The sequence below is a fragment of the Leptonotus elevatus genome, chromosome 7, assembly GCF_054856555.1.
Source record: "Leptonotus elevatus isolate MCC_2025b chromosome 7, RoL_Lele_1.0, whole genome shotgun sequence".
NCBI classification, from domain to species: Eukaryota; Metazoa; Chordata; class Actinopteri; order Syngnathiformes; family Syngnathidae; genus Leptonotus; species Leptonotus elevatus.
The window spans coordinates 2273530-2299619 of record NC_141245.1 but is presented as its reverse complement, the minus strand read 5'-3'; the positions used below and the strand labels follow the sequence as shown (position 1 = coordinate 2299619).

Here is a 26090-nt window from a genome sequence, read left to right as displayed (position 1 = left end):
TTTTGGACCATTTCACCATGTAGATTTTATTTTTATTTATTTTTTTAGATCAGTGATGTTTTGGGGCTGTCAAGTAATCGAGTAATCCTATAGATTATTCCATCGGTTACTCGAGTAATCTATAGAATAATTGATTACAAAAAGATTTGTTTGTGACAGACCCTGCAATAATCATTTTATAGAATGGTAGCCCATGAATTGTAACTGGAATTGAACGGTGAGGTGTCCAAAGATTTTCACATATGTACAAGTATAATAATTCCATTTACCCAATGTAGGAAAACAACAACTCTGAAACTGCTGCCAAGACAGAAAAGCTGCTGATAAAACATTAACAGTCATGTAACATTTATGCACCACTGACTACAGAGGACACTGAAAACAAAAACAAAAAACTGACTCTAAAAGGTCACTTCCAGTCACCACGGCTGTTTTTCACAAAGACATTAAGGAAAAGGGAAACAAGTGCCTCACCTGTCATCAGTAATGCTAGCTATGTGGCGGCCGTCGGGGCAGAAGCTCACAGAGCGCACCCAGCGGTCATTCGAACCTCCAGCAAAAATGGGTGATGGTGGAGGAAAGAGGTGACTGCAAAAAAAAAAAAACTTGGCTTGATGAACAGAACAAAACAAATGTAGTGTAATTGCTAGTTATTTAAAATATCCAGGTCTGTGCCCTTAAAGTCTCTAGTGCTTCCTACAGTCGTGGCTCAAATTTTAACTCACACATAAAACACATTTTAAAACTATTCCTTTGCATCTGTTCTTTCTCTCTCACTATCATATAATATCACACTGAATAAAAAAGACACTCTTGAACACCAAAATGTTCAACCATGTACACTACTTGATATCCATCCATATGCAAGTCGTGAGTGTTGCCACATTCATAGATGCTAATTGCTGGCGTCAAGCCAAAACCTCAAGTCACAATTTGATACATTTCACCATAAAATATACACCTCTGGTCAGTCCACAAATGTGGTTGTCATTTTTTATGAATTATTGACCCATCTTAAGTTTGGAAAATGGCTTGTTTTCTGATGATGCAATGTTAATGGAAGAACAAACATGCAGTTTTTAGGATTTCCTGAAGTGATGATTTCGGAGGTACAAGGTTTTGCACCGACACCAGCAATATGCTTACAACTTAAATATAATCCAAAGTATTGCAAGTTTAGTTCTAATATTTGTTATTTTTTATTGGGATAGTATATCCATGTGCACATACATTTTAGTAACTTCTTTTTGTATACATTAGATGTAATGTTTTTTTCTCTATGAGGCAATTAGAAGAGGCAACCTCCTGTTTTACAATACAAAACATTGCAGCAATTATTATTAGAATATAGCTAAATTTCATCATTATTCACAAATCTGTTTTTGGGGAAATCAGCTTGTTGCAACATGGCCCTGGTTGAGCTCTTATACTCTGCTGCCACCTGCTGGCCGCTTTTGTAATTACTACCATTGCTTCAAACATTCTCTTCAGTTCAGAGGCTGCATGAAGGCCTTCTGTATGCTCTAGTGTAAAAAACATATACATTAGTCTTTTGGACACTTAAAACATTTAAAATAGAATGTAAATGTATTTATACGTTTTGGAGAGCAAATGAGTTAAGAGTGAAAAGGCGTGAAAAGTAAACTATTGAACATTTGGAAATTATGCAAGTCTTACCCCAGCTCTAGAAGGATAGTGGCCTTGTGGTGATCCCAGACAATAACCCGCGTGTCATAGGAGGCAGTGGCCAACATTGCCCCATCTGGTGAAAACTCACAAGACACCACGTCATTGTGGTGCCCCTCCAACTTCCGGATTAATGTGTATTTATCCATGTTCCATAAGAACACCTGCAAAGTGAAGAAAGGCCTGTTAAAATCCATGGAATGATGCGAACGCTTTAGTTGTACTATCATAGGTCTAGCATTACTGTCTGCACATAAAGTGTTTAACAAATATATTAAGACAATTAGGTGATGCTCTGTGTCAATGAACATATTTATAACTAAAAAGTTCAAAGCAAACAGAAGTGCACATGCTACACATAAAGCAAGGCTACATGTCAAAATGTGACATTCCTATTAAACATTAAAAGTCACATGATTGCTGACTACAACATGACTAACATTTCAAACATTCTCAGTTGTATCAAACTACAAAATGCTACAACTGTACACAATTCTTAAATCACTATTAAATAAGCTATATCAATTACTACAAAATTATGTATATTATTTTAACAACAAAGAGAAAATAAAACAAGTAGTAACTTAAGGTAACATAATGTTACTCCACTGGTTTCCCCTTTCAGAGTTTTAGTTCTCTCTGTTTACAATAGGCTCGCACCTCCGGCAGAAGCCTACGGAGAGAGACAGATACTGCAAGACAAAAGAATATTTTATGGCCAAAGGGTTGACACCTCTGGCAAAGTATACATACGCAACCACACACACAATCACACATAAAAATTGTAATTTCTTGAAAGCTATGATTCTGCATTCATCACTATTGGTGGGCTCAGGCCTGATAACATTTTTAATATGCAACTTCAGCCCTCAGCTTGCTTGCATCATTTGCTTCAAAGAGTGGCTTGTGAGCTGCTGGTACTGTTAATTCTTGGAATATGCAGAAGGGTTAGGTTTCTTCCAGTTATAAAATTCTAATTCATTTTACAGTCATTAACTAATTCATTCATTTACTGTAAGTTCAGCATGGAAATTGCTCGCTTTATTGGCTATGAAAGTTGAATAAATGTCTCAAAGCGGCAGTCACTCCAGATGTAAAACAATTTTTTTTTAAATCTTTTTTTAAGGGCTTATATGGACAAACTGAGATGTACTTTTCATTATTTTAAAGATAAAGTATGTTTCTTTGACATGAGTAACAATAGTTTTTGTGTTTGTCTACAACAATCTCACGACAACATCTGCAACATCCTGTCAGCAGCTAAAAAGAGAGAAGAGGCTACATTGGCGACATTCAAGTCCACCAGAAAAACATCTAATAGCGGAGAGGAGATTTGTGAAAATTTTAGCAAATTGTGCACTTTGTGACATGTTTTGCAATTATGCATGGGCATAAGGTTTTCAAAAACCACCGCATACAAGTTGGGGTCACTACCTGGTGGCCGCCACAGAAGACTGGAATGGCATCTACCAGCCTCTGTTAGAACAGAGTACTAGATTCTTGTACACCATTGTTTCTATGGTTTTTGGTGTCATGGATCCATTTCTCAAATCTAATTTATCTTTCAAGGTCATTTTCAGGTCAAAGACTATTTTTAAGGTAATTCAGCCAAGAATGCCAAAAAAGAAAAGACGGCCAATAAAAGATCTATTTAAAACTGTGTTAAGCTCAGGAGCTAAATTTCCTGTTAACTTTATGAGAGATGCAGCAGAACCTTTTTTTTTTTAACAAATATTGAGATTTTGATTTCATTTGATTTTCTTCACATTTAGCTTTTTATTCACAATGTACAGTAGTGCTAACCCTGGGAACGGTCTGCACCTTTTGTGATTGTTTGAAATTATCACAAAGATAAGTAAAAAAAAAAGAAAAAAATATCATTTTGGATATTTCAAAATTTGGGAAAATTATTTAGTGGAGAAATTAATAAAGAGCTAAGTTTTCCTTTAAGTTTTTAAAGATGCGCTGATGACCTTGGGAACTCCCTGAAATTGTTATTAGAATTTTAAATAATTAAAGAATTTAAAATCGCAATTGCAAATCTGAAAAGTTGTTCAATAAATTCAAGTTAAGAACTGGAAAAAAAAGTATTTTTCACGCCAATATTTGTTTTCCTTTTACTGAAAATGAATATCGGCTCCTGTCTATCTCTAAAAAAAATAACGAAGAGTTATGTTGTTGTTTAATATACATGCATTATTAGTGCAGCATGGCCACAAAAGACTACAATGGAGTCAAATCCGGCTTACAGGACACCACACCGTGTCGTCATCATCTGATTGGCCGACAGCGATGTAGCACGGAACTCTGCTGCAAACGCCTATTTCCTAGTTTTATGTAAGCTAAAGTAATACAAATACAGAGCATACAATAAACATTCAGTAATAGTGTTTTACAAAACCAATGAACCATATTGTCACAAAGTGCACAATTTTTATGAATTCCCTCTCTGCTATGACCAAATGACAAAACAGAATCTAGTAAGTGTAGATAGATGGTGGACGTACTATTCTGAGATTAAGGAAGGGGTGAATTTGGGAAAAGGGCAGTGGTGTAAAGGGAGAGCTGGGGTGAACAGAGGGAATAATTAATTAATGACCAATTTAATGATAGTTTTTAGATGAAATTAATAAAAAAAAAAAATAGTAACTGCGACAGCAGAAGCAGACAGACACGGAGCAGCACCTACGTACAGATTGACCTTGCGAGTCAGGTGCCAAGTTACCCCTGGCAGGCCTTTGGGCAATGTGCATCCGCGGTTCACACCGGCTGCTCAAAATGTCAGCGCGGCGCTCCCCTCATAACCAATCACACACAGAGCTCTGCCACCACCTGTGACAGGGAGAGCAAGACACACACACTGTAGGGACACACACAGCCTGTCAAAGCTACTACCAACTACATGTCTACTACCGTTTCAACATCAACAATTGATAAGCACTGTTTATAGTGGCTACTATCAGTCTAGAAAGTCTTTGAGATGTTTAAAAAATGGAAACTTAGCATGTTATAAATAGGGCCCGACCGATTCATCGGCCGCCAATTATAATGGCCGATTATTGCCCATCAAATATTGGCCAAAATAATCAGCCAAATGACTGATTGTTTTCCCCCTTAAAACGTTATAATCAAAGAAAAACAAAGTTTCCTACGTTGTGAAAGTACCCTGAATACTCAGTGTGTAGCCTAAGTGATTCTGTTGTCCCTAAGCGTCCTTTAAAACGTTTAAGTTGGAGTTTATTGTGAAACTTCACACACACACACACAAGAAGAATTACATCCACTGTATATTTAATTACAAAACACGCTTCTTTTTGTAGAAACACATACCCACAGTTAAAGCAACACTACTCAAAGGCACAAATTCCTCCCAATCTGTTAAAAATTTAGTTATTTTAATAGAATTGAATTGCAGCTTTCTTCTGTTCTCTTTGTAAGTGTGTACACCATGGCTGCACGGCACCACACTGCCCCCAAGAGGCCAAAACGCACAGGAACAGCCAGTATTTCGTTTTGTTCTGTTTTTAAGTTGCTATTATTTTAATATATTCATTTGCATATTACTTTCTTACTGTGTTATGTTGTCATTGTCCTTCCAAGTTATATTTAAGGTTGAGATGTCAAGGATTCAAATAATTTCTTTACTCAAAATTCAAGGATGCAAACATCTATGAACTTTTTTTTGTGTCATTTCACATTTCAAAATGACATGCATGGCATGAGACACAATCCCCGAGGACCCAGGTTAAGCCAGTAAGTTCCAAGACTTGTGAAAATAACATGAAAATGGGGGAAATGCAAGAAGCTTGGATTTGACGTGATATTTACAATGTAATTTGTACTTAAAAACAATAATGTTCGACTGTTTAAAGCGCAGGGATGAATGGGCATGACACTATGATGATACTTGCGTAGTCGAGTTTCAGTAGTTGAATAAGGATTACGTTTTAAAATAATTTATTGTTTTCTTAATTGCGATTTCAATCTCAATCAAATTGTTCCAGTCCAATTATGTACTCTAACCATATACAGTACAGCAGTTGTACACAAGAAATAATGGTTACCTGATTTACACAATAACCTTGTATATTTAAATATATATAATGAAATTTGTTGATAAGGTCATTCTATGGGCCTGTCATTCAAAGTAGAGTAAATCTTAATAGCGAAAATCCACGTATAAGTGAGACCCATTGAAAATGAAGGAGGGGGGGGAGGGGATAATTGTATACGTTTTAAAAATAATCAGCAGGTTAATCGGTAATCTTGTGATTTTTTTCTGCCAAAAATCGGTATCGCATCAGCCTAAAAAAATCCATATCGGCCGGGCCCTAGTTATAAGTAGCAAACAGATTTTGTCTGTGTGGTCAATCGGTCATAAATGACAGGAATTGCCTTAAAAAGTTATTGTTGTTTTTTCGTTTAAAATTACATATATGACTTTGGCTTTCAGCAATTCAGTTAACACTGAATTAGATGTAGGTAGATGTGTGTACAAACAGTTAGTTGTGAGTTTTGCAAAATTCAGTACAGCAAAAGCACTTTTCCCCACAGTAGACAAAACCAAACAAAATCTAGATGCAGGGCACTTGACTTCACTTATGACACAGATCAGTCGCATTTAGTGTGAATACAGGTGAGCAGTACTGGGATGGGTTCAATTTCATTCCATTTCTAGATTCATTGAGCATGGCTAGTCACAAGCAATAGCACATCAATAAACTAGCAAATCATTTCAAAGGGAGTTAGGAGGAACATGTTTACTTACTGCTTTGCCTGCGCCAACAGAGCACAGGATGGACGAGTCAGGGGAAAAGGCACTGCAGTAGACCCAATTCTGGTGACCTCGCAAAACTTTCACCATGTTACCTAAATAAACAAGTCCCATTAGCAACAAAAAAAACCATCTACCCTCAAAATTGGTGTCATTTGATTTGGACTGAAACACAATCAACTGAAATCAAATGAAACAAAAATCTCTCCCTCACTCTATATATTGGGGATGTCCATGCACTGAAACGTAACTTGTCAAATCTCGTCAATAAAACTCAACCATTTGCATAAAAAATAATAATCCCAAATCAAGGGGTGTGGGATGTGTAGGGGGATTATATAGGCGTATACAAATAGTTAGAATAAATGTACATAAATTATCCCATATTAACTGTTATAGTATTACAAAGCATTTATTTAGCAGCATAACCTTGTTTGAATCATATAAGTTAACGTTGTCTGTGAAGAGAACAAAACCAAAGAGGAACTGCGCCCTTATCACAAGAGAGTGGCTGGAACGTTTTTGCTGTTGAAACTTTCAGCGCCGAAGAAAAACACATCTGCATTATTATCTGATGACAATGACAATGACATGCATTCAATCTGGGCGAGGAATCATTGTCCAATTACAACAGTATGTTGTAGTAAATTGTCAAAGTCAAGAACCCAAGCACTCTCTTTCTGCTTCTTGCTTCTTTGTTCGAGAACACATGGCATAAGATAACACCTGTCTGCGTCAAATTGTGGCACTAACGGTAGATTGGCTTTCCATCGCCCCCTTTTACATCGAGCCATGCCCTACACAATTTGTTTTTCTTTTCTTTTCTTTTTTTACACTTTTTTAGTAAAGATGTGTTCTCACTGTGTTGAACTCTACTTATTTTTTAAGGGAAGTGTCAAAAAATGCGTCACAACCTGTCGCTCTGTCAGTCATCTGGGCTTTTTCTATGCATACCAGTGATTTCCTACTGTGTGCATGTTTATTGAACGCACATTGAGTCCACTGTAACTGCTGGAGTGATCGTTGCTTTTTCTTCTGCTTCTCCACGAAAACATTTGCTCGTTACAAAACGTCATGTCGGTTGGCTTGCCGTGGCTGTCGGCCATGTAAGAAAAAAAGTTCCATATGACACTTTGCGAGTCATACTTCTCAACGAGGAGTGCACGGCGAGCCAGCGAGTGCTTCAGTGTTCAGTGCGTGAAGCCATCTTCCTGAACCCACGTGTTACACACACAAGCTGAAAGAGGCGTGCCGCTTACTTAAGGCATTTTTCACATATTGGTAGACAGGCAGCCATGCGTGTATGTGACTTGCCTTTAAAACAGAGTTGGCGGGCTGTCTCGTATTTAAGTACCGGTGCTATAAAAAAATAAAAAAAAGGATACCGAGATGTTTTTGACGCCAAAACATCGAGGTGCGGTACTGGTATCGGTCTGAAGAAAAGTGGTATGGAACATCCCAAATTAAACCTATGGGAATCCCTAAAAGGATGCTGACACAAAAAAAAAGCCTAATTGATAGCTTTTATGAATAACTTGCAAGAATGTATATAGTATATGCATGTACCAGCTATAAACACACCATCGTCTTTGAGGTCCCACACACGAAGGGTCTTATCTCTGGATGCAGACACCAGCATGAGACTGCCATCAGGAGCAAAGGTCAAGTCTCGTACTACATCAGAATGATCCAAGAGATTCAGCAACAGTTTACCTATGAAATGCCATCAAACCAAAAGATTAATGGAAATCTCTTCAACCATAAGTAGCTGCTCATAAGATATTGTGCATATACTAACACAGCAAAGGGAGAAAGACAAACATTATTAATTTGCTATGGCAAATTTCAGGCAATGTGAACGTATGCAGTGCAAAATGTTTATTTTCAAGTATCTCACCAGTATAAACATCCCAGATTTTGATGCGACCATTGTTGAGGCCAGTTGCCAATAGCAACTGGTCCTGGCCGAATTTAAACCGGTGCCATTCGATGTTAACACAGCGGCTCTGCTTCTCAGGCACAGATGAGCCAAAAGCCAAACCCCAGACAATGTCGCCGCAGTCAATGGTGTGCTCTCTGGGATCACCAGTTGCCTGGATGTAGTGGCCTCCATCACTGTTCTGACGGGAAACGCGTCGAGGACTTAAGGCGTTAGTGCCTTCTCCATCCTGGCCCATTGAACTGGAAAATAAATAATTATATAACATTAACTCTTTTACTGCCAAAAACATTAAATAACATTTAGTAAAAACCTACGGAGGGGCGCCAAAGACGTTAACTATGTTTTTTTGGAAACGGGTGAAGGAAAGCCTTGGCCAGCTGTGCTGAAAGTATCAAGCAGATCTAGTTAGTATAATGACTATTTTTGGCCCCGAGATGGCAGCGATGACTCTTTGGACAAGGTTGGGTGGGCGTCAGTAGTAGAAGACGTGAGGCAGAGCTAGAGTGTTGAGGAGACAATGGCAGAGGAAGCAAAAATGGCGACCGGTGGCAAGCAGCTCACGCTTGATCAGTTTTTTCAAGAAAGAGAAGCATCAACCAGTGCTAAATTGCACATTGATGATGACAATGATGATGATGGTGACTACGAGGTTGACGCCGAAGTTGCAGCGTTGCCGGCTTCGGCCACGTCATAAAGCGTCACCGGTTAGCGATGCTAACGCCGGAAAACGTGGTGCACAACAGAGCACTTCTGTAAACGCGGACGTTGAATCGGACGATGAAGAGTACCCTGAGTCCGATGGATATTCTTCGAAGGAGTGGGTACAGTCTGATCTCAGAGACAGTGATTCGGACAGTATTTCATCCTCAGAAGACTGTGCAGGTATGAGATACTTTTCCGGCACGCTGCTAGCACCTCGTGTAACGTGAATGTACAATTCATAGATCGTGCTCACAGCGACGTCCCACTGCAGTTTCCAGGACAAAGAGAGGTATAAAAAACGTGTTTTCAATACACCGCAACAACAAAAGAAAACGGTCTTTCGATATTATTGTAATTGTATATATTTCTTTCAGTTGTAGCTCATAGCGCTCAAGGTGACGCGTCTCACAGTGAGCAGAATAAAGGTTAAAAAAAAAAAGATTCTTCAACACAGCACTAGTAAAATATTTGATGGTAAATGTCTTCTATAATTTACAGAATGTACATCAACCAGTGGATCCAAGAAAAAAGGTAAACATATATATTTATATATATATATATATTGCACCACACTGATCTAAAATAAATATTATATGATATTGAAATATATATTTGCAGATCCCAAAAATTCTGGCTGGCATGAAGCAGGCTGGCAGCCAACCACATTCCCCTTTACCGAAAAACCAGGACCAGAGCTGAATTCGACCCTGCCAGCTGACTTCCTGCAGCTGTTCATCACGGACGAACTTCTCCAGCACATTGCTGACCAAACAAACCTCTATGCACGTCAGTCTATGCAGAAGCAGACTGAAAGTCTGCCACACCGTAGGAATTTCTTACTGGGTATATAAACAAGCCCAGTATAGAAATGTATTGGACTCAAGATGAAATAGAAACTACACCATTTTTCAGTCGCGCGATGCCTCGAAACCGCTTCCAGCTCATCTGGAGTTTCCTTCATTTTAACAACGAGAGACACAGTTCAGACGACAAACTATTCAAAATCCATCCTGTTTTCAATCATATTGTCAAAAAATTCAAAGAACTGTTCCAACCCGGGAGGAATGTTTGTATTGATGAGGAAATGATGAATTTTCAGGGACGTCTTTCATTCAAAGTATACAACCCCCAAAAACCGATCAAATATGGAATCAAGTCATACATCCTGTGTGACTCCCAAACGGGGTATTGTTTCAATATGCAACCTTATGTAGGTACCAGTTGTTCTCTGCCTGATACCGTTTTCAATTTACTAGATCGTCTGCCAGGAAATGGGTACACGCTCTTTATGGACAATTTTTATAATTCAATCGGCTTGTGTGAACGTCTCCTGGCAGCACGTATAAATGTATGTGGAACACTGAGGAAAAACAGGGGTGAACCCAGTGAGATCACTTCCCTAACAAACACTGGTCTTGGGGTCGGGGGGAAACTGGTGAGACACAACACAAATGTTTTGGTTGTGGCATGGCAGGACAAACGTTTATTGAGGATGGTGACTACTTTTCACAAAGATGAAATGCGGACAGTGGATGTGTGGCGGAAGGCACAAAAAAAATTAAAAAAAATAAATAAAAAAAATAAAAAAAAGAGTGCCTTTCCTGAAACCAGTGTGTGTTTTGGACTACAATTCCACGATGAATGGAGTGGATAAGATGGATCAAAACATCTCTTACCACCCATTCACGCGAAAGACGTTGAAATGGCACAAAAAATTTGTTGCATATCTTTTTCAAATATGCATGTTCAATGCATATATCCTGCACAAAGCAAAAAATCCTGGGAAGTGTCAACACTTTTTGGAGTTTAACCAGCAGGTGGTGAGAGGATGGCTGTTACCACAAGACCAGGAGGAGGACATGTTGCTGCAAGTATACAAACGGAAGGACATGAGGAAGCCAGACAGAACACCAGGTCACCGTATAATGATCCTGAAAGTAGACTTGATGGCAACATGGCCAAACACACACTGCAGTACATACCTGCTATCCCCCGGAAAAAAAAGCCAGCAAGAAAGTGTAGGGTCTGCACGCGAAGGGGCATTCGCAGTGAAACAAATCTGTGGTGCAAATCCTGCTGCGTCCCCTTGCACCCAGGGGAGTGTTACACTATATACCACACAAAAAAAAATTGGTGTAGTTGAAACATCCACACAATTGTAAATAGTAACACATACACACATGCACACATTTGTAAATAGTTTGCCAAATTGTGTTGTCAAATTGTTACACTGTTGAATGTAAATAAACTGTTATTTTGCTATCAAAAAACACTTTTTCATTGTTGGTGGTAGTGTTTTATAGAAAGAAGTAAAGCACTATTGAGGTGTTTGTGGCATCATTCATGGACAAAAAGAAGTGTAAAATTCACTAGAGTGCATGAAATTACAATGTTTCACTAAAAGCTTGATCTCTCCGTATTTTGGTCCAAAACAAGCGCATTTGGGTGAAACTAACCATTTTCTATTGTTGATTACTGAAGAACGGAATAAGGTAGAAACAAACTTTTTTTTTTCAGATGAAAGATGAGAGTTCAATCTTTCATTTGGTATGTGTGTTTCCATAGTCCAAACACAAAATTTTCTGTGGACCTTGAAAGATCAGTCAAAATGCTTAAATCGGCTGGCACCCACAGCATCCCTTTTCTGAAAACGTCTGGCAGTCAAAGAGTTAAATATTCTGAGACAAAAATGTATAAACTACAATTAACACAGTCATGTATTGTACTTTAATTTTGACATGCTTTAGTGTAAAAAATTTATTTGAACTCCCTCATCACGTAGATGTGCTTGTGTCTTGTTACTTAAACTAAGATTCTGCTTTGTCAGCTCTTTCCCAAACGTTCAAAATGACAAATGTTCACAAAGTGCTGATGGCAGCAATAATTCAGTGTATTTGCTTATCTTCAGCAGAAACTGGGGCTTTTGGTCATAGTGGCTTATTAACAGATACAAATTGTACATACAGTACAGTCTGACGGACTGATAAATTTCAGAAATCTATTTTACAAATATCACAAAGCACAATGACATGCATTCAATCTGGGCGAGGAATCATTGTCCAATTACAACAGTATGTTGTAATAAATTGTCAAAATTAAGAACCCTTAATATTTCTTCTATTGAAAAAAAAACAAAAAAAGATCCACCAAACCTCAACTCTTTGACCGCCAAAAACGTTTAATAACGTTTAGTAAAATCCAAATGAGTGCCGCCAAAAACGTTAAAAGACGTTAACTATGTTTTTTAATGGAAACGGGTGGAGGAAAGCCTTGGCCAGCTGTGCTCAAAGTATCAAGCAGATCGAGTTAGTATAATGACTATTTATGGGCACTAGATGGCAGCGATGAGTCTCTTTGGACAAGATCGGGTAGGAGTCAGTAGTAGAAGACGTGAGGTGGAGCTAGAGTGTTGCGGGGAGAATGGCTGAGGAAGCGAAAATGGCGACCGGTTGCAAGAAGCTCACGCTTGAGCATTTTTTTCAAGAAAGAGAAGCATCAACCAGTGCTAAATTGCACATTGATGATGACAATGATGATGATGGTGACTACGAGGTTGACGCCGAAGTTGGAAGCGTTGACGCGGCGGCTTCGATCCCGTCGTAAAGCCTCACCGGCTAGCGATGCTAACGGCGGAAAACGTGGTGCACAACCGAGCACTTCTGCACAGGCGGACGTTCAATCGGACGATGAAGAGTACCCTGAGTCCAATGCATATTCATCGGTGGGTACAGTCTGATCACGGAGAGGACACTGGTTCTGGACTACGATGCCATCATGAATGGAGTGGATAAGATGGATCAGAACATCTCTTACCACCCGGTACAGCAACTGAAGGACTTGAGGAAGCCAGACGTAACACCAGGCCCCCTGATTCTGAGAGTAGACTTGATGACAACATGGCCAAACACACACTGCAGTACATACCTGCTACTCCCCGGAAAAAAAGGCCGGCAAGGGGCAATCGCAGTGAAACTAATCTGTGGTGCAAATCCTGCTACGTCCCCTTGCACGCAGGCGAGTGTTACACAATATACCCCACAAAAAGAAAAACTGTGTAGTTGAAACATCCACACAATTGTAAATAGTACCACACATGCACAGTTGCACACATTTGTAAATAGTTTGCCAAATTGTTTTGTCAAATTGTTACTGTTGAATGTAAATAAACTTATTTTGCTATCAAAAAACATGTTGTCATTGTTTTACAGAAGTAAAGCACTGTTTAGGTGTTTGTGGCATCATTCATGGGAAAAAAAAAGGTGATTTCTACGTATTTTGGTCCAAAACAGAGCATTTGGGTGAAACTAACCTATTTTCTATTGTTGATTACTGAAAAACTGAAAAGGGTAGAAATAAACTTTTGTTTCTGATGAAAGATGAGAGTTCAATCTTTGATTTGGTAGTATCTGTGTTTCCATAGTCCAAACACAAAATTTTCTGTGGACCTTGAAAGATCAGTCAAAATGCTCTAAATCAGCTGGCACCCACATTTTCTTTTCTGAAAATGGTTGGCAGTCAAAGAGTTAAAATTGTCATCAAATAAGTAAGTGTTAAACTCATTCAAGTCAAGTCATCTTTATTCACTCCCAGCCATTTTCACTGAAGCAACCCCCTTCGCTCCCAGCTGTTTACTGGATTTTGACTGATTTTGCATGGCCCACAGAATATAAAGAAAGATTAGTCTCTTATTTCATCAGGAAAAAAAGGTATATTTCTATCTGTTTCCATTTTGCAGCTATTAGTATTAGAATATAGCTAAGTTTCATCATTATTCACAAATCTGTTTAAAACAAGTGGGGAAAGGAGCTTTTTGCAACATGACCCTTGGTTGATATCTTATACTCTATACTCTACTGCCACCTGCTGGACGTTTTTGTAATAACTACCATTGCTTCAAGCGTTCTCTTCAGTTCATAGGCTGCATCAAAGCCTTCTGTATGCTCACCCATAAAAAAAATCATTTAAAAAAAGTATAAATGCATCTTTGGGACCATGGTAATATTTAATATAGAACGTATTTATACGTTTTTGGGAGCAAATGAGTTAAGATGATACTTACAAATTGGTCAGACATTTTGCCCAGGGAATAAGCCTGACAATGCGATGCCCTTGCGACCAAGCGAAGTAAGAACCATTGGGTGCAAAGGCTACGGTCCAAGCTTCACGCCCAGACTTCTGGTCAAAGGGAGCAACAGGCACCAGGAGTTCACCAATGAACTTCGCCTTACCTGTGAAAAAAAAAAGAAGTTTCTATTTATTGAAGTCAATATTTGTTTTCTCTGCTCAAACCTCAGGAATTCCTATCATCAAGGACAGGTGATACCACTTTCTGCGCAGCAACGTGTTAACATGTTGTTAAACATTGCATCATAAAAATGTCAAATGAAAATTCATCTCTTGAGATGAATAATGTGTAAAACATAAAAAATACTTGTTAATTGTTATATTGCAATTCATAAAGGTCAGTGTCGGTGTGTTGGTTCACGGTTTACCAAAAGTCACTTTGGAAAAAGGACATCTAAACCAGTTCTGCAATAGCCATGTTTGCATGGACACATTTAATTGTAATAAAAGCTTGATCTGATTAAAAATTATTCATGAAAACACGCCATTCTGAATTTTCTGACCCGATTAGACTCAACCGGATAAAAATTTGCTTCCGATTGACGGGGGTGGGCCATGCCGACTTTTATTCCAATCAACACACATTGAAAATAGTTCAAGAACTTGTTTTAAGTACTTAGAACTTGCTTTTTTTTCAAGACATTGCTTCAATAAAGTGTTAAAACTATCAAAACTACTGTGCTAAATAACAAATGAACTCCACCTTGATAAATCACGTGATCGATGTCCGCGCGGCTGATCTGATTAAACCATTAAGGCCTAAAGCACCTGCCAAAACGTGCCTCTAAAACCTATGGGTGACTTTTGAGTCACCCCCGAAAACCTGAAGTTTTCCTGGAAATTCAACAATATTGTCAATGCCTACTAAACAATTCTGGTATAGAAATGCGATAATGCGCTCCCGGCCTTAATGGGTTAAAGGTGGGGAGCATGTAAACGGCAGATCAGAATGAATCACGTCACAGGTGACCACAAATCTTCATTCGGAATGATTTCAATCGGAATACTCTCCACGTAAACCCGGCTAGTGGCAATATGATTATGTTTTCTGTAACTACCACCATCTTCTGTGCCCCCCCCTTAAATATTTAATGTAAATTATACAAGTAGGCTCTTACATTACCCATCTCACAAGTCAATTTAGCTGCATGGCTTTGGTCAGCTAAGGAACACAAACACTTGTTTATAGTAATCGCACATGCAATTTGTGTAGAAAATACTAAATCCATACATGGTTAAAAATACTACAGCACTTGAGCCTCTTTCAGACTGGCCATCCAAGCAAACATTCTCCTGGGTTAATATAGCGGATGCAGGGATTTGCTGGCTTCCTTTCAGCATCAGAGGTAAAGGCATAAGTCACTAGGGGTGTGAATTGTCTAGTACCTGGCGATTTGATTCGTATCACGATTCATAGGTCACGATTCAATTCGAGACCAATTAATCCCGATACGAATCTATAAATTGATAATTGCGATTTTTTTAAAAACTCAAATTTAGAAAATACTAATCAGTAAACTTGTACATGTACACTGTAAGATTTGTATTAAAATGTACTTAATCATCTGAAAATTCTGGCTTATAACTGAGCCCCTGCATTTAACAAACAGGTTGCAGTCTGTTTCATGTTTGAACAGCACTGAAATAAAAATATTAAGGCTTAATGTTTCATTGATATAACATTCTTCCATGCTTAATGTGTTAATCCTAACCCTAAGTAAGACGCTTTGTTGAATATTTCCATTTAAAAAATTGATGTTTAAAAATCGATTCGGCCGCATATTGAATCGATTCGAGAATTGCGCACTGTAATATTGCCGAATCGATTTTTTCAAACGCCCATATAAGCCACTACCTGTTTAATTAACAAGTGAAACTCATTGTTCATGCGCCTTTGTGTTGCAATCCATGTTATGTTTTGCATTCTATTATGTTCGAAAAACATAATTTAAAGTTTATCTCATTGAATAATAATTGTACAAAGTGTAAAAGGCCAATAAACTGTTTTTGTATGTATTGAAAGCATGACAAGTATGTACTGTATTTCAACAGTTGAGGCATTTGTGTATTTTTCTTGCTGCACCATTGTTACACGTTTAAACTCTAGTAGTTGAGTCAAATCAAACTAATTTAATGACAATGACACAAATCAGTGGTGCATAACGCCGATTCAAAATGAACATTACTGTCTGGACTTAGTTTCCGTTACAGTCACCTCTAAGTATTTGTAAATATGTTCTATTTGTAAAAGCTGACCTTGTTATCAGGAATTCTGTCAAACTAACCACCGCTGTTGACAGTTACAATGTAGACGTCAGTTTGACTGACGTGCATCTTTTCAGATTTTAAACAGTGGAATGTCTACGACGGAACAAGCACGTACATATCCAGGCGAGTTTATCTTATGACTCCCAAAACTGGTGTGGGGGAGGGTGGAAGGGAGAGACATGTCCGATGTAAAGTTTGCCTGTGGACTTTGATATTTTTATACGGTTTAATAATGATACTAAACATTATGACACCCGTTGCCTTGCTGACTAAAGTAAATTAAACAATACAACATTACTGACTTGAGCAAGGACGTGACGAGCTCTGCAACACGGAAACTCAAAAAATAAACCAACGATTAATTTCCCCACAACCTTCCATATACAATTAAAAGCAATTGCACCGTAATGAGTATCTTATCATGTAAATTGTTCGGATTTTTATTTTCAAATCAATCGTAGCGAAGGCCAAGATGGCTAGTCTACGGAGACGAAGCTGCAGTAGTTACTCGTCGATCCCTACCACAGCCCACAGAGAAGAAAATACAAGGGTACGCGTCGGAAATTGTACTTACCTATATCATTTTCGTTTATAGAGTCTGGGAAGCTTGCCATCTAAATGAGGGCGATGATTAAAGTGGAAATTCAACGGCCGGGGATATAGATGGATCTTTTCCCTTCTTCAGCTTTCTGCTGTCGTCAGATAGATCCCTCCGCCTCAAAACCGCACTCCTAGCTAAAAAACGCGGTCGTCGTAAAACCTTGATTACTTCGACTCTCTACTTAAACTACTCTTTTCAATTTGATAATACAATACGGCTGGCACAACAATGTCTATTAACCCCCTTAAAGAGTCGTAGCTCACATCACAGTGCGAATTATAATGGCTTCAATCATAGACTGAATGTATCAAGCTATTTTCATCTGGTTGGGTCGGGTGGGGGGCGTGGGGCTTTAAGTGGGCGGTATTTCATTGACGTCAGAACAGTTTCCATAGCAATATCATTCCTGCAGGTCATTCCCTCTCTCAATTCTTCAGATGTCATATCAATTTAAAAAAAGGCCAAAAGCCAAAAAATAATAATAATCTGGTGTTTGTCACTGTAAATCATACAATAATGTAAAGGTTTTTTTAAAGTCATATCCATACTTTTAAGTAAAACCCTGAACAAAAAATGAGGAAAAAGTTTAGTCAACTAGGGATTACAACCACTATACGGGCTTTTTTCTTCTTCTTTTTTTATATATTTTTTTTACATCAGCTTTATTGAAACATGGAATAAATACAGAACAGTATACTCGAAATAAACAAAATAAAACATTATATTAGTATATTAGTGTACAACATAAAGAAAACAAATCAACACCACAAAAAAACACAATAATGCCAGGGGTTTCATATACATCCAAATAGCTTACTGTGTTTTTTTTAAACAAATATTATCACTATGCGGGCTGTGGATGCACTCCGTCAGGTGAATGCGAGGCCACGCCCGTCAGCTGAAATCAAATCACTTTGAAACCATATTGTCGTAACCCACTGTAAACTAACTAATCCACCCATTTTCTCAACTGTTTATCTATCCTCTTACAGGGGTGTTGGAGCATATCACAGCTGTCTTCAGGCAGGGGGCATCCTGAACGGTCGCTGCATCGTTTGCGCAACTCCAAATAAAAGACGTGGTGCCTCTAGAGGTGACTGAGAGAATTACGTACACATCCGCTCGAGTCATTTTACTGTATGTGTCACGTCTTTGTCGTGTTGCTTGCTTGTTACTGCGAATTAATAATAGTGCCGCTTATACTACCAGAGACCAGTTCAGCTCAGTGGCCCAGTGGTAGAGCGTCCGAGACTGGAAGGTCGTGGATTCAATCCCCGCCCGGTCATACCAAAGACTATAAAAATGGGACTTGTTTGCCTCCCTGCTTGACACTCAGCATTAAGGGTTGGAATTGGGGGGTTTGATCGACAAATTATTCCCGAGCGTGGCTCCTGCTGCTGCTAACCGCTCCCTCAGTGGATGGGTCAAATGCGGAGAAAGAATTTCGCCCTACTTAGGAGAGTGTGACAATCAGTGGTACTTAAGAGACATATTGCGTGTGTTTTTATATACTTGACTAAAAAAGATGATACTGTTTTGTTACTGAGTGGGGAACTGGATGTTGACTGCACCAAAGTCAAGCAAATTTACCATTATATCATCAGCGGACTAAAATAAACAAATACAAATCTTTTAGAGAGGGGGCGTAAAAATTCCATTAGTGGTTACGCAAATCTGCACACCGCTCAATATTAACCAATCACATTCAACTGCATGTTAAGAGGCAAATCGTCACAATTTGTGTCACATACAAAACATAAAACTAAACCATGCAAATTCTGAGTAAATTTACTTGGTCTGAGACCAAATCTAAACTTGGAAATGTTTTTAAAATACCATATAAGTCTGGAGAACCCCTTAAAATGCTATTTCTCTTATCTCACACTCCTGTCCAAATAGAATCTCAAATAAAACTGTTAAAATGTTTTTTTTTATTACTTGTTTTATTGCTGTCTCTTGCAACTGTGGGAACAAAACATATTTCAAATAATAGTTATTCATGGAACGTGTGTCCCTTAACATGCATGCAACCCTGTTACCATACCTTTTATTTTATTTTTTTACATGTCAGAAGAAGAAACGCGTATGAGATGATACACTGAACTATCATCTAAGTTTTAACAAAATAATGGGTAGGGCAAAGGTATGTCTTCTCTTCTCGTTTTCATATTTTAATGAAATTGTTAGCCTCGATTGAATGTCTCACATCATGCACCCTGTTATGCATATGATCAGAAAAATACAATTATTTTCTTCTTTACTTATTTACATATAAGGAAGTTTGTTTTCTTGGTCAGCAGCAACAGGTAGCTGAATAGCAAGCTTCTACTCCAGAGAGAAAGCGAACATCCGTCCAGATTTGCAACCCTGTTGCTGTGATTAGAAGGTTTGCATGTTCTCCCCATGCCTGCGTGGGTTTTCTCCGAGTACTCCGGTTTCCTCTCACATTCCCAAAAAACATGCATGGTTAATTGAACACTCTGAACTTTCCCTAAGTGTGAGTGTGAATGATTGTGGCCCTTGTGAAGAAAAGCCATTAGATAATGGATGGGATGGATGTATAGGCAGCCTGACTTGAAAGAACAAAACACAATTTACTAGTAATATTTTTATTTTTTGCTTTGTGTTGTGGTGTTTAGTAAACTGACTAAAAATGGCAATATGCAGCTGTCAATTAACAGACTTCACAAGATCATTGTCAAAACAGATTGATGAAAGGAGTATGCATGTGTAACCATGTGACAAGATACACAAAAAAGCAAATAGAAAACAATTGCCTTAAGACATTTTAAATGGTTCACATTCTGACTGTTTATACAGTAAGAATAAAATTAAAAAAAGGGAAATCCTAAGCACCTTACACATCCTTGGTTAGTGTGCTGTTTAAGTGATTAACTTGTTGCCATGTGGACTTTTTGGCAGTTTCAGCTTTAATGGCCACAACATTTGGATGCATGAAAAATATGTTGCAGTTAACTCGAGATTCTCTTGGGTGGGGGGTTGGGTGGGAATCTGAGAAATGAAAACCAGGAAAAACTTATGAATTACGTGTTTATATAAAGGGGCACTTTCCATGTTTTGCGTTTAAAATGCCCAACCTGAGGATGCTTAGTCACAAACAGAATATGCTACTGTACTAAAAAGTAACAAATGCTTATACCCTTGCTATAGCTAGTGAACCCCTAAGGAGAGGCTTTGAGGATCGGGTTATAAAATAAGGAAAAAAACTAATACATTTTGTTTTGTACTTAAAATGATATACCAACAAACTATTTTAATGTATTTACTGACAGTCAATCCAAATCTGTTGCAAATCCAGGTCTTTTTCCTTAGACAGAAGTGTTGGGCGGGGGTCTCAACAATTTGTTGAGTTTTAAATTGCCTGGTATCAGCAAAGGGCTGGTTGGAGCTGGACAGGACAAGTTTCAAGGTCATGACCAATGGGCCGTGCCACTGTCATCATGGTAACGATGATATGGTGGAGCGTGGGAAGATCTGAAATACAAAACATCATTAAAGCATTTCCATTTTTTTTTGAGTGGCGGTGTTTAGTAAAATAATCCCAGAAGAAGACATGCAAGTCCACAATATTACCCACCAACGAGTTTCAGAGGTGAGTTTGTATGTTGGGAATATAAGCACATCCTATCTTTTGCAAAGCTTTAGCTTTTCCATCACTTTGGTGAAGATTAAACTGTCTTATCAGTCCAAAACCCCAGAATTGTTGAGACTTGTCTTTTGCCACTATTTGGCAATTCCATTTCAAGCCTGGCCTTCCTTTGGTTTGTGCTGATGAATGGTTTGCATTTTAGAGTGTGGAATCATTTTGTCTGTTCATGACATCCATTCCTTCCCTCTCGTGGCTCATACTGATGCTACAACATAGTATAATATATCGTGCTGGAAGCATTCCCACATATGTTATTGAGATTCTTTATTTTTACTTATTATAGCCTTATTTTATTCTCACTTTTTTGCCGTGCAATAACTCCCACATAATACACCCAATTTACAGTTCAAATTTCAACTTGCTTCAAAAATTCACGCCTTCCGGGGTATTTATCGTCGGATTCCACATTACTTATAGTAATGGCACAATTTAACATTAAATATCAACTTTTCACCATTCATTTTCAATGGGACTGACATTGAGCATTTTCTAAGTCCCACTTTCCACGCCCACTTCCATACATACAACTGACCATCATTACCAGCGGTCTTAGGTTCACACTGCAGGTCTTAAATGCTCAATTCTGATTTTTGAGTGAAATCCGATTTTTTTTTTAATAAGCGTTCACAAGTGACCCGCATGCGCAGAAGAAGATACGTCACTCACAACGCTGTGTTTGCAGAAGTAAATAACTATGGTCTAGCGTGTCAGGGTCACTGACTTTTATAAGTCCGTCGTCGGGGCTCATATTTTTACCATCTCATATCTACAGAGGAGTGAGGCAGGAGGAGGTAGAAATACATTTTTTAGAAAATAAGGCGAGCATGTTCGAGCGCCTCATCTCACGGAGACCTTTCCTTTTTTTCTCCCTAACGATAACGGCACGTCATTGCCGCGCGTAATAAATAAGCCCTCTGCGTGGCTAAATTACTAATATGACCACCACAAATGTCATCTTTATACTTCATGTTTCAAGTGGGATTCAATTATAGTCAAATATAAAGTCACAACATGTTACTCGAAACAACTTTGCCGATTCAAGTACGGCTCCCGAGCCGTGCGGACCTCGCGTATGTGTCAAGCATAAATCATGCTTAATGCCCCAGCCCGCGCGGAGCGCATATTGGACTTTTGATGACGTCAAGGTCGGATATATGCGTCCTGGCCGTTCAGACTGCGGTCGAATTGCAAAAATTCGGATACGTATCCAATTTAGGACCACATATGAGAGTGACCCAGGTCGGATATGAAAAATATCGGAATTGAGTCGTTCAGACTGACATTAAAAAATCAGTCGAATTTGGGCAAAAAAATCTGATCTGGGTCGCTTTTGCCTGCAGTGTGAAAGTAGCCTTATACTGCTCAGTGGCGCTTTCGGTAAATTGCCTTGTCCAGTAACCAGGAGGTCGCGGGTTCGAATCCCACCTCCGACTGTGCATTGCAAATATATCAATGGCAATTATGCTAAGGAGCATAAATGTATACCAACTGACTATCATAGTTCCACTTTTCCATCTAAATGAATGGAGGGTACTGCATGGCTAGGTGACGCTATTGTTTTTTAAATTTTTTATTTTTTATTTTACAATTGGATATCATTAGTTCCACTTTTCCATCTAAATAAATGGAGTGTACTTTATGGTTAGGTGACGCTATTTTTTTTCATTTTTCAATTGGATATTATTAGTTCCACTTTACCATCTAAATTAATGGAGGGTACTGCATGCCTAGGTGGCGCTATTGAGTTTTTTGTTGTTGCATTTTTTCCATTGGATATCATTAGTTCCACTGCTCCATCTAAATGAATGGAAGGTACTACAAGCTTAGGTGGCGCTATTGATTTTTTTTTTCTTGTTTATCTTCTTTACATTTTACAAACAATTCTCACCATTCCAACTTCAACATGTACCAAAAATTCACACCTACCAGGCTTGCATTTTTCTCGTTCCAAAAAGTCAGTTTTCCCACAATTCCATGTTTTCCACCGATAACTCCCTAATTATTCACCTCCCGCTCCCTGGGCAGCCATCTTGGAAAAAACATTAGGCACACTCTGGATTCTCGCTTGTGGGGTCTCCAGTACTCCTACTATTCTTGCAAGCACAACTGTAAGTACGACAAGTACAACTACGACTACATTTTAGGAATAATCTACATTTTTCCTCCTTCCTCAATATTTTTTGACTGATTCAAAACATTCCAACTTCAACACAGATCATTCAAGCCATCTAAAATATGGATCATTTTAAAAAAATTCAACACATTTGCAAAAGCCAAAGATTTTAAATTTCTACATATTCACCAAAAGTTTCAACATTTTTTGACCAATTCAAATCAATTCTACTGTTAAGCTAATTAATTACATGTCACTGTATATTATTGCATGTCATTCAGTATCATTCAAAAAAATGTATTCATCATCTCTGCCTTCACACACAATTTCTCCAGAAATTGCATTCGCCAAATAAATAATGAATAATCATCTATTTGAACATGCTGATCATGTTAATTTTTGTCAGCGTTAACTTTTTTTTTGAAAACCTATCAACCCTTTCCTTTCAACAATGCTGAACTCAAATTCATGTTTTTACTGTAATACATGCATTTTGGACTTGCGAGTGGCATAAGACTATCCATGATGCAATAAGATAATTTGCAGGACAAGCTGGATGAGTGGGGAGGAGGCGAAGCTTACCATGAATCTGGCTCATTGCGTTGCTCATTTTCTTCCTGAGTGACCGCTCTTCTTGTCTGACATTCTTCCTCTATGCATAGACAAAAAGTCCCATAATAAAATGTCATTAGTACCTTTGTTAATTATTTAAAGAACAGTTTCCTTTTAATTGACCAACTTCCCACCACACATGACGTCCATTCCAACTTCATCTATGTCTATTTTCTGTGCCACGTTACAGTGGCTCAATTGCATGACAAGACTGCCCCCTCAAATGACACTTAATTGTGGGACTGCTGGAAGCATGTATTATACTTGATTACTCAATACAAGTACATACAATGTCACAGATATTTCCATATCCAGAATAGCGGAGTGCTTAAAGCAAATTATTGGCATGTGGATGGTCAGGGTTCGATTACCATTTGAACTTTTTTTTTTCAATTTCTGAATTAATCTAATCCAATAATTTAACATAAATTTTACTAAATGTATTTTGACATATATTTATATTTGACATATTAATAACTATTTTCAGCTTTCTGTTCACAATGGGAACTCCTGCAGACTGGATTCGGGTTTGAATTTTCTGCACATATTTGAAGAAGGGAGTGTGCAGTTAATTATTTGGGCCACAGGTGACAGTAGCAATCTAAAATGCAATTTTCAGCAGCTTAAACATAAAAAAAATTCAATATCATTTAACATTATTGTTATTATAAAGTATTCCACATGCATTCAAATATTAGCATTCAGCTATCCAGCATTCCCACACAATTTCTCCAGAGATTGCACTTTGTCTAGTTTTAGATGTGTTTGGAATAGGGTGCTCAAATGCATACATCTATTTTAATGAACTTGAACTTGAAGTGAAGCATTCACCATGACATCACACATGCTTTCGGGTGGCAATAGCTTTGAAAGCGCCACAAAAAAATAACATTCTCTGTGATTTAACCAAGAAAGTAAGGAGGTAAATAAAATGTCTTGAATTATTTTAGCCTTTCTTCTCGACCGCGTTTGAATGTGTGTCAGTCTTTTTTTTATGTAAAAAGACAAGACTTTTTTTTTTCAAGTTGAGTCAGCAGTAGCCAATTACTTTTCTGCCACTTGAAAGTACAGGGTGTTTCATCTCAATATGTCACTTTAAGATAACATATCTCAATAGCTGTTGAAGATATGAAAACCAAACTTGTTGTTTCTGAAAATTAATGATTTTAAGTTTACGCAGCAAAAAATTTAACACAAAAATCGAACAAATAAACATTTTATTAAACTTTTCTCAAATGTTCAATATGCAAGTCCTTGGTTACACAGCACACATCAAAACAGTATTCCATTTCTTGACAAACTTGAACACGCATATCAGAATCGATGGTTATCAAGGACTCAGTTATCCGAATCTTCAGATCATCCACTAATGTTAGAACATTTTCTCCTTTCCAGTAAAATACATTTTAAGCAAATAAGAGGCAAATCGGTGGAAATAGCATTCTACGCAAAAAGCTGAAATCTTGATTAATTTGTGACTTAACAATGGTTTGGCAAAACCAGCACAACAAAACAAATAGGGGATTTTACCTTTCCAACAAAACCAATTTTATTCTGCTACATTTGCCAGTTACCAAAATATGAGATTTTTTAAAGTGACATATAGAGGTGAAACAGTCCTTGAACAAATTACAAACGCTACACAGCCAGCCACTTGTGGCCTTCAGGTGCCTCCAGAATCCCTGTTAGAACTGACAAGAATACAATCAAGGCTTATTCCACCCAGAAGACTGTCACAACCCAAAAAGTCATTTTCCAACAGATAGAATGCCCTGAGAATACAATACAATACCTGGATGGATGAGGTTCACAAACATAAGATCAATTCTTACCACAGGAGTTTCCTTCCACATCGTCAAGGAGATTGGCTGTGGAATGAGCGGGGCCCAATCTGGTAAGGTTTAATTAAAGAAATGAGGTAGAGGCTGGTCATTCTTATGCAACTAGTTTCTACAATGTACATGGCAATTTGAGCAGTACGGACTGAAAGTAAATTACTGCGGATGACAAAGTCTGAATTAATTTCTTTGATGTGTTATCCACTTCTCAATAATAAAATAAAGTACTGATAATTATTTACAGGAAAAAATTATTATCCCCCCCCCCCACACACACACACAAAATGTATTTTCAATGGGTGTCACGCACAAACTTTCGCTACTAAGATTCTCTACTTTGAATGACAAGTCCATATTATAACTTTATCAACACATTTCATGAAGTATACAAGGTTATTGTATAGATTTATGGATCAATAATAAAACCATTCTTACTTGTCTAAAACTGCTGTAAAGCATTAACCTTTTCTTTTATATATTTATCTTGTTTTATTTTCACAAGTCTTGGGACTTATTGTGCTAACCTGGGGGAATGCATTTCGTGCCATGTCATGTGAAAATGTGTTTTAAGACAAAAAAAATAAATCCTTGTACGTTTGCATCCTAGAATTTTGAGAAAAGAAAGTATTTGAATTCTTGAAATATCAACTTTAAATATAACGTGGAAGGACAATGATAAAATAAAACAACAAGAAAGTAAAATAAGAATAGAATAAACTAAAATAATAGCAACTGAAGAAACAGTAAGAACAAATACTGT

General features: G+C 37.9%; 1 protein-coding gene across 2 annotated transcripts in view; it reads right to left on the bottom strand.

Moving 5' to 3' along the window:
* Positions 1-26090, bottom strand: part of wsb1 (WD repeat and SOCS box containing 1) — a 49361-nt gene that overhangs the window by 7109 nt on the left and 16162 nt on the right. Inside the window, exons 8-15 of one of the 2 annotated variants that reach the window (XM_086079771.1) lie at positions 25325-25383; positions 23463-23532; positions 14164-14332; positions 8358-8641; positions 8042-8173; positions 6455-6555; positions 1678-1850; positions 475-588 (exon numbers count right to left, since the gene is read on the bottom strand). In XM_086079771.1, coding sequence (XP_085935897.1) covers positions 475-588; positions 1678-1850; positions 6455-6555; positions 8042-8173; positions 8358-8641; positions 14164-14332; positions 23463-23532; positions 25325-25383 — 1102 coding nt within the window. Of the gene's footprint in view, positions 1-474; positions 589-1677; positions 1851-6454; positions 6556-8041; positions 8174-8357; positions 8642-14163; positions 14333-17070; positions 17433-23462; positions 23533-25324; positions 25384-26090 lie in introns of those variants that run through there. The other variant, XM_086079770.1, reaches the window with a different exon arrangement.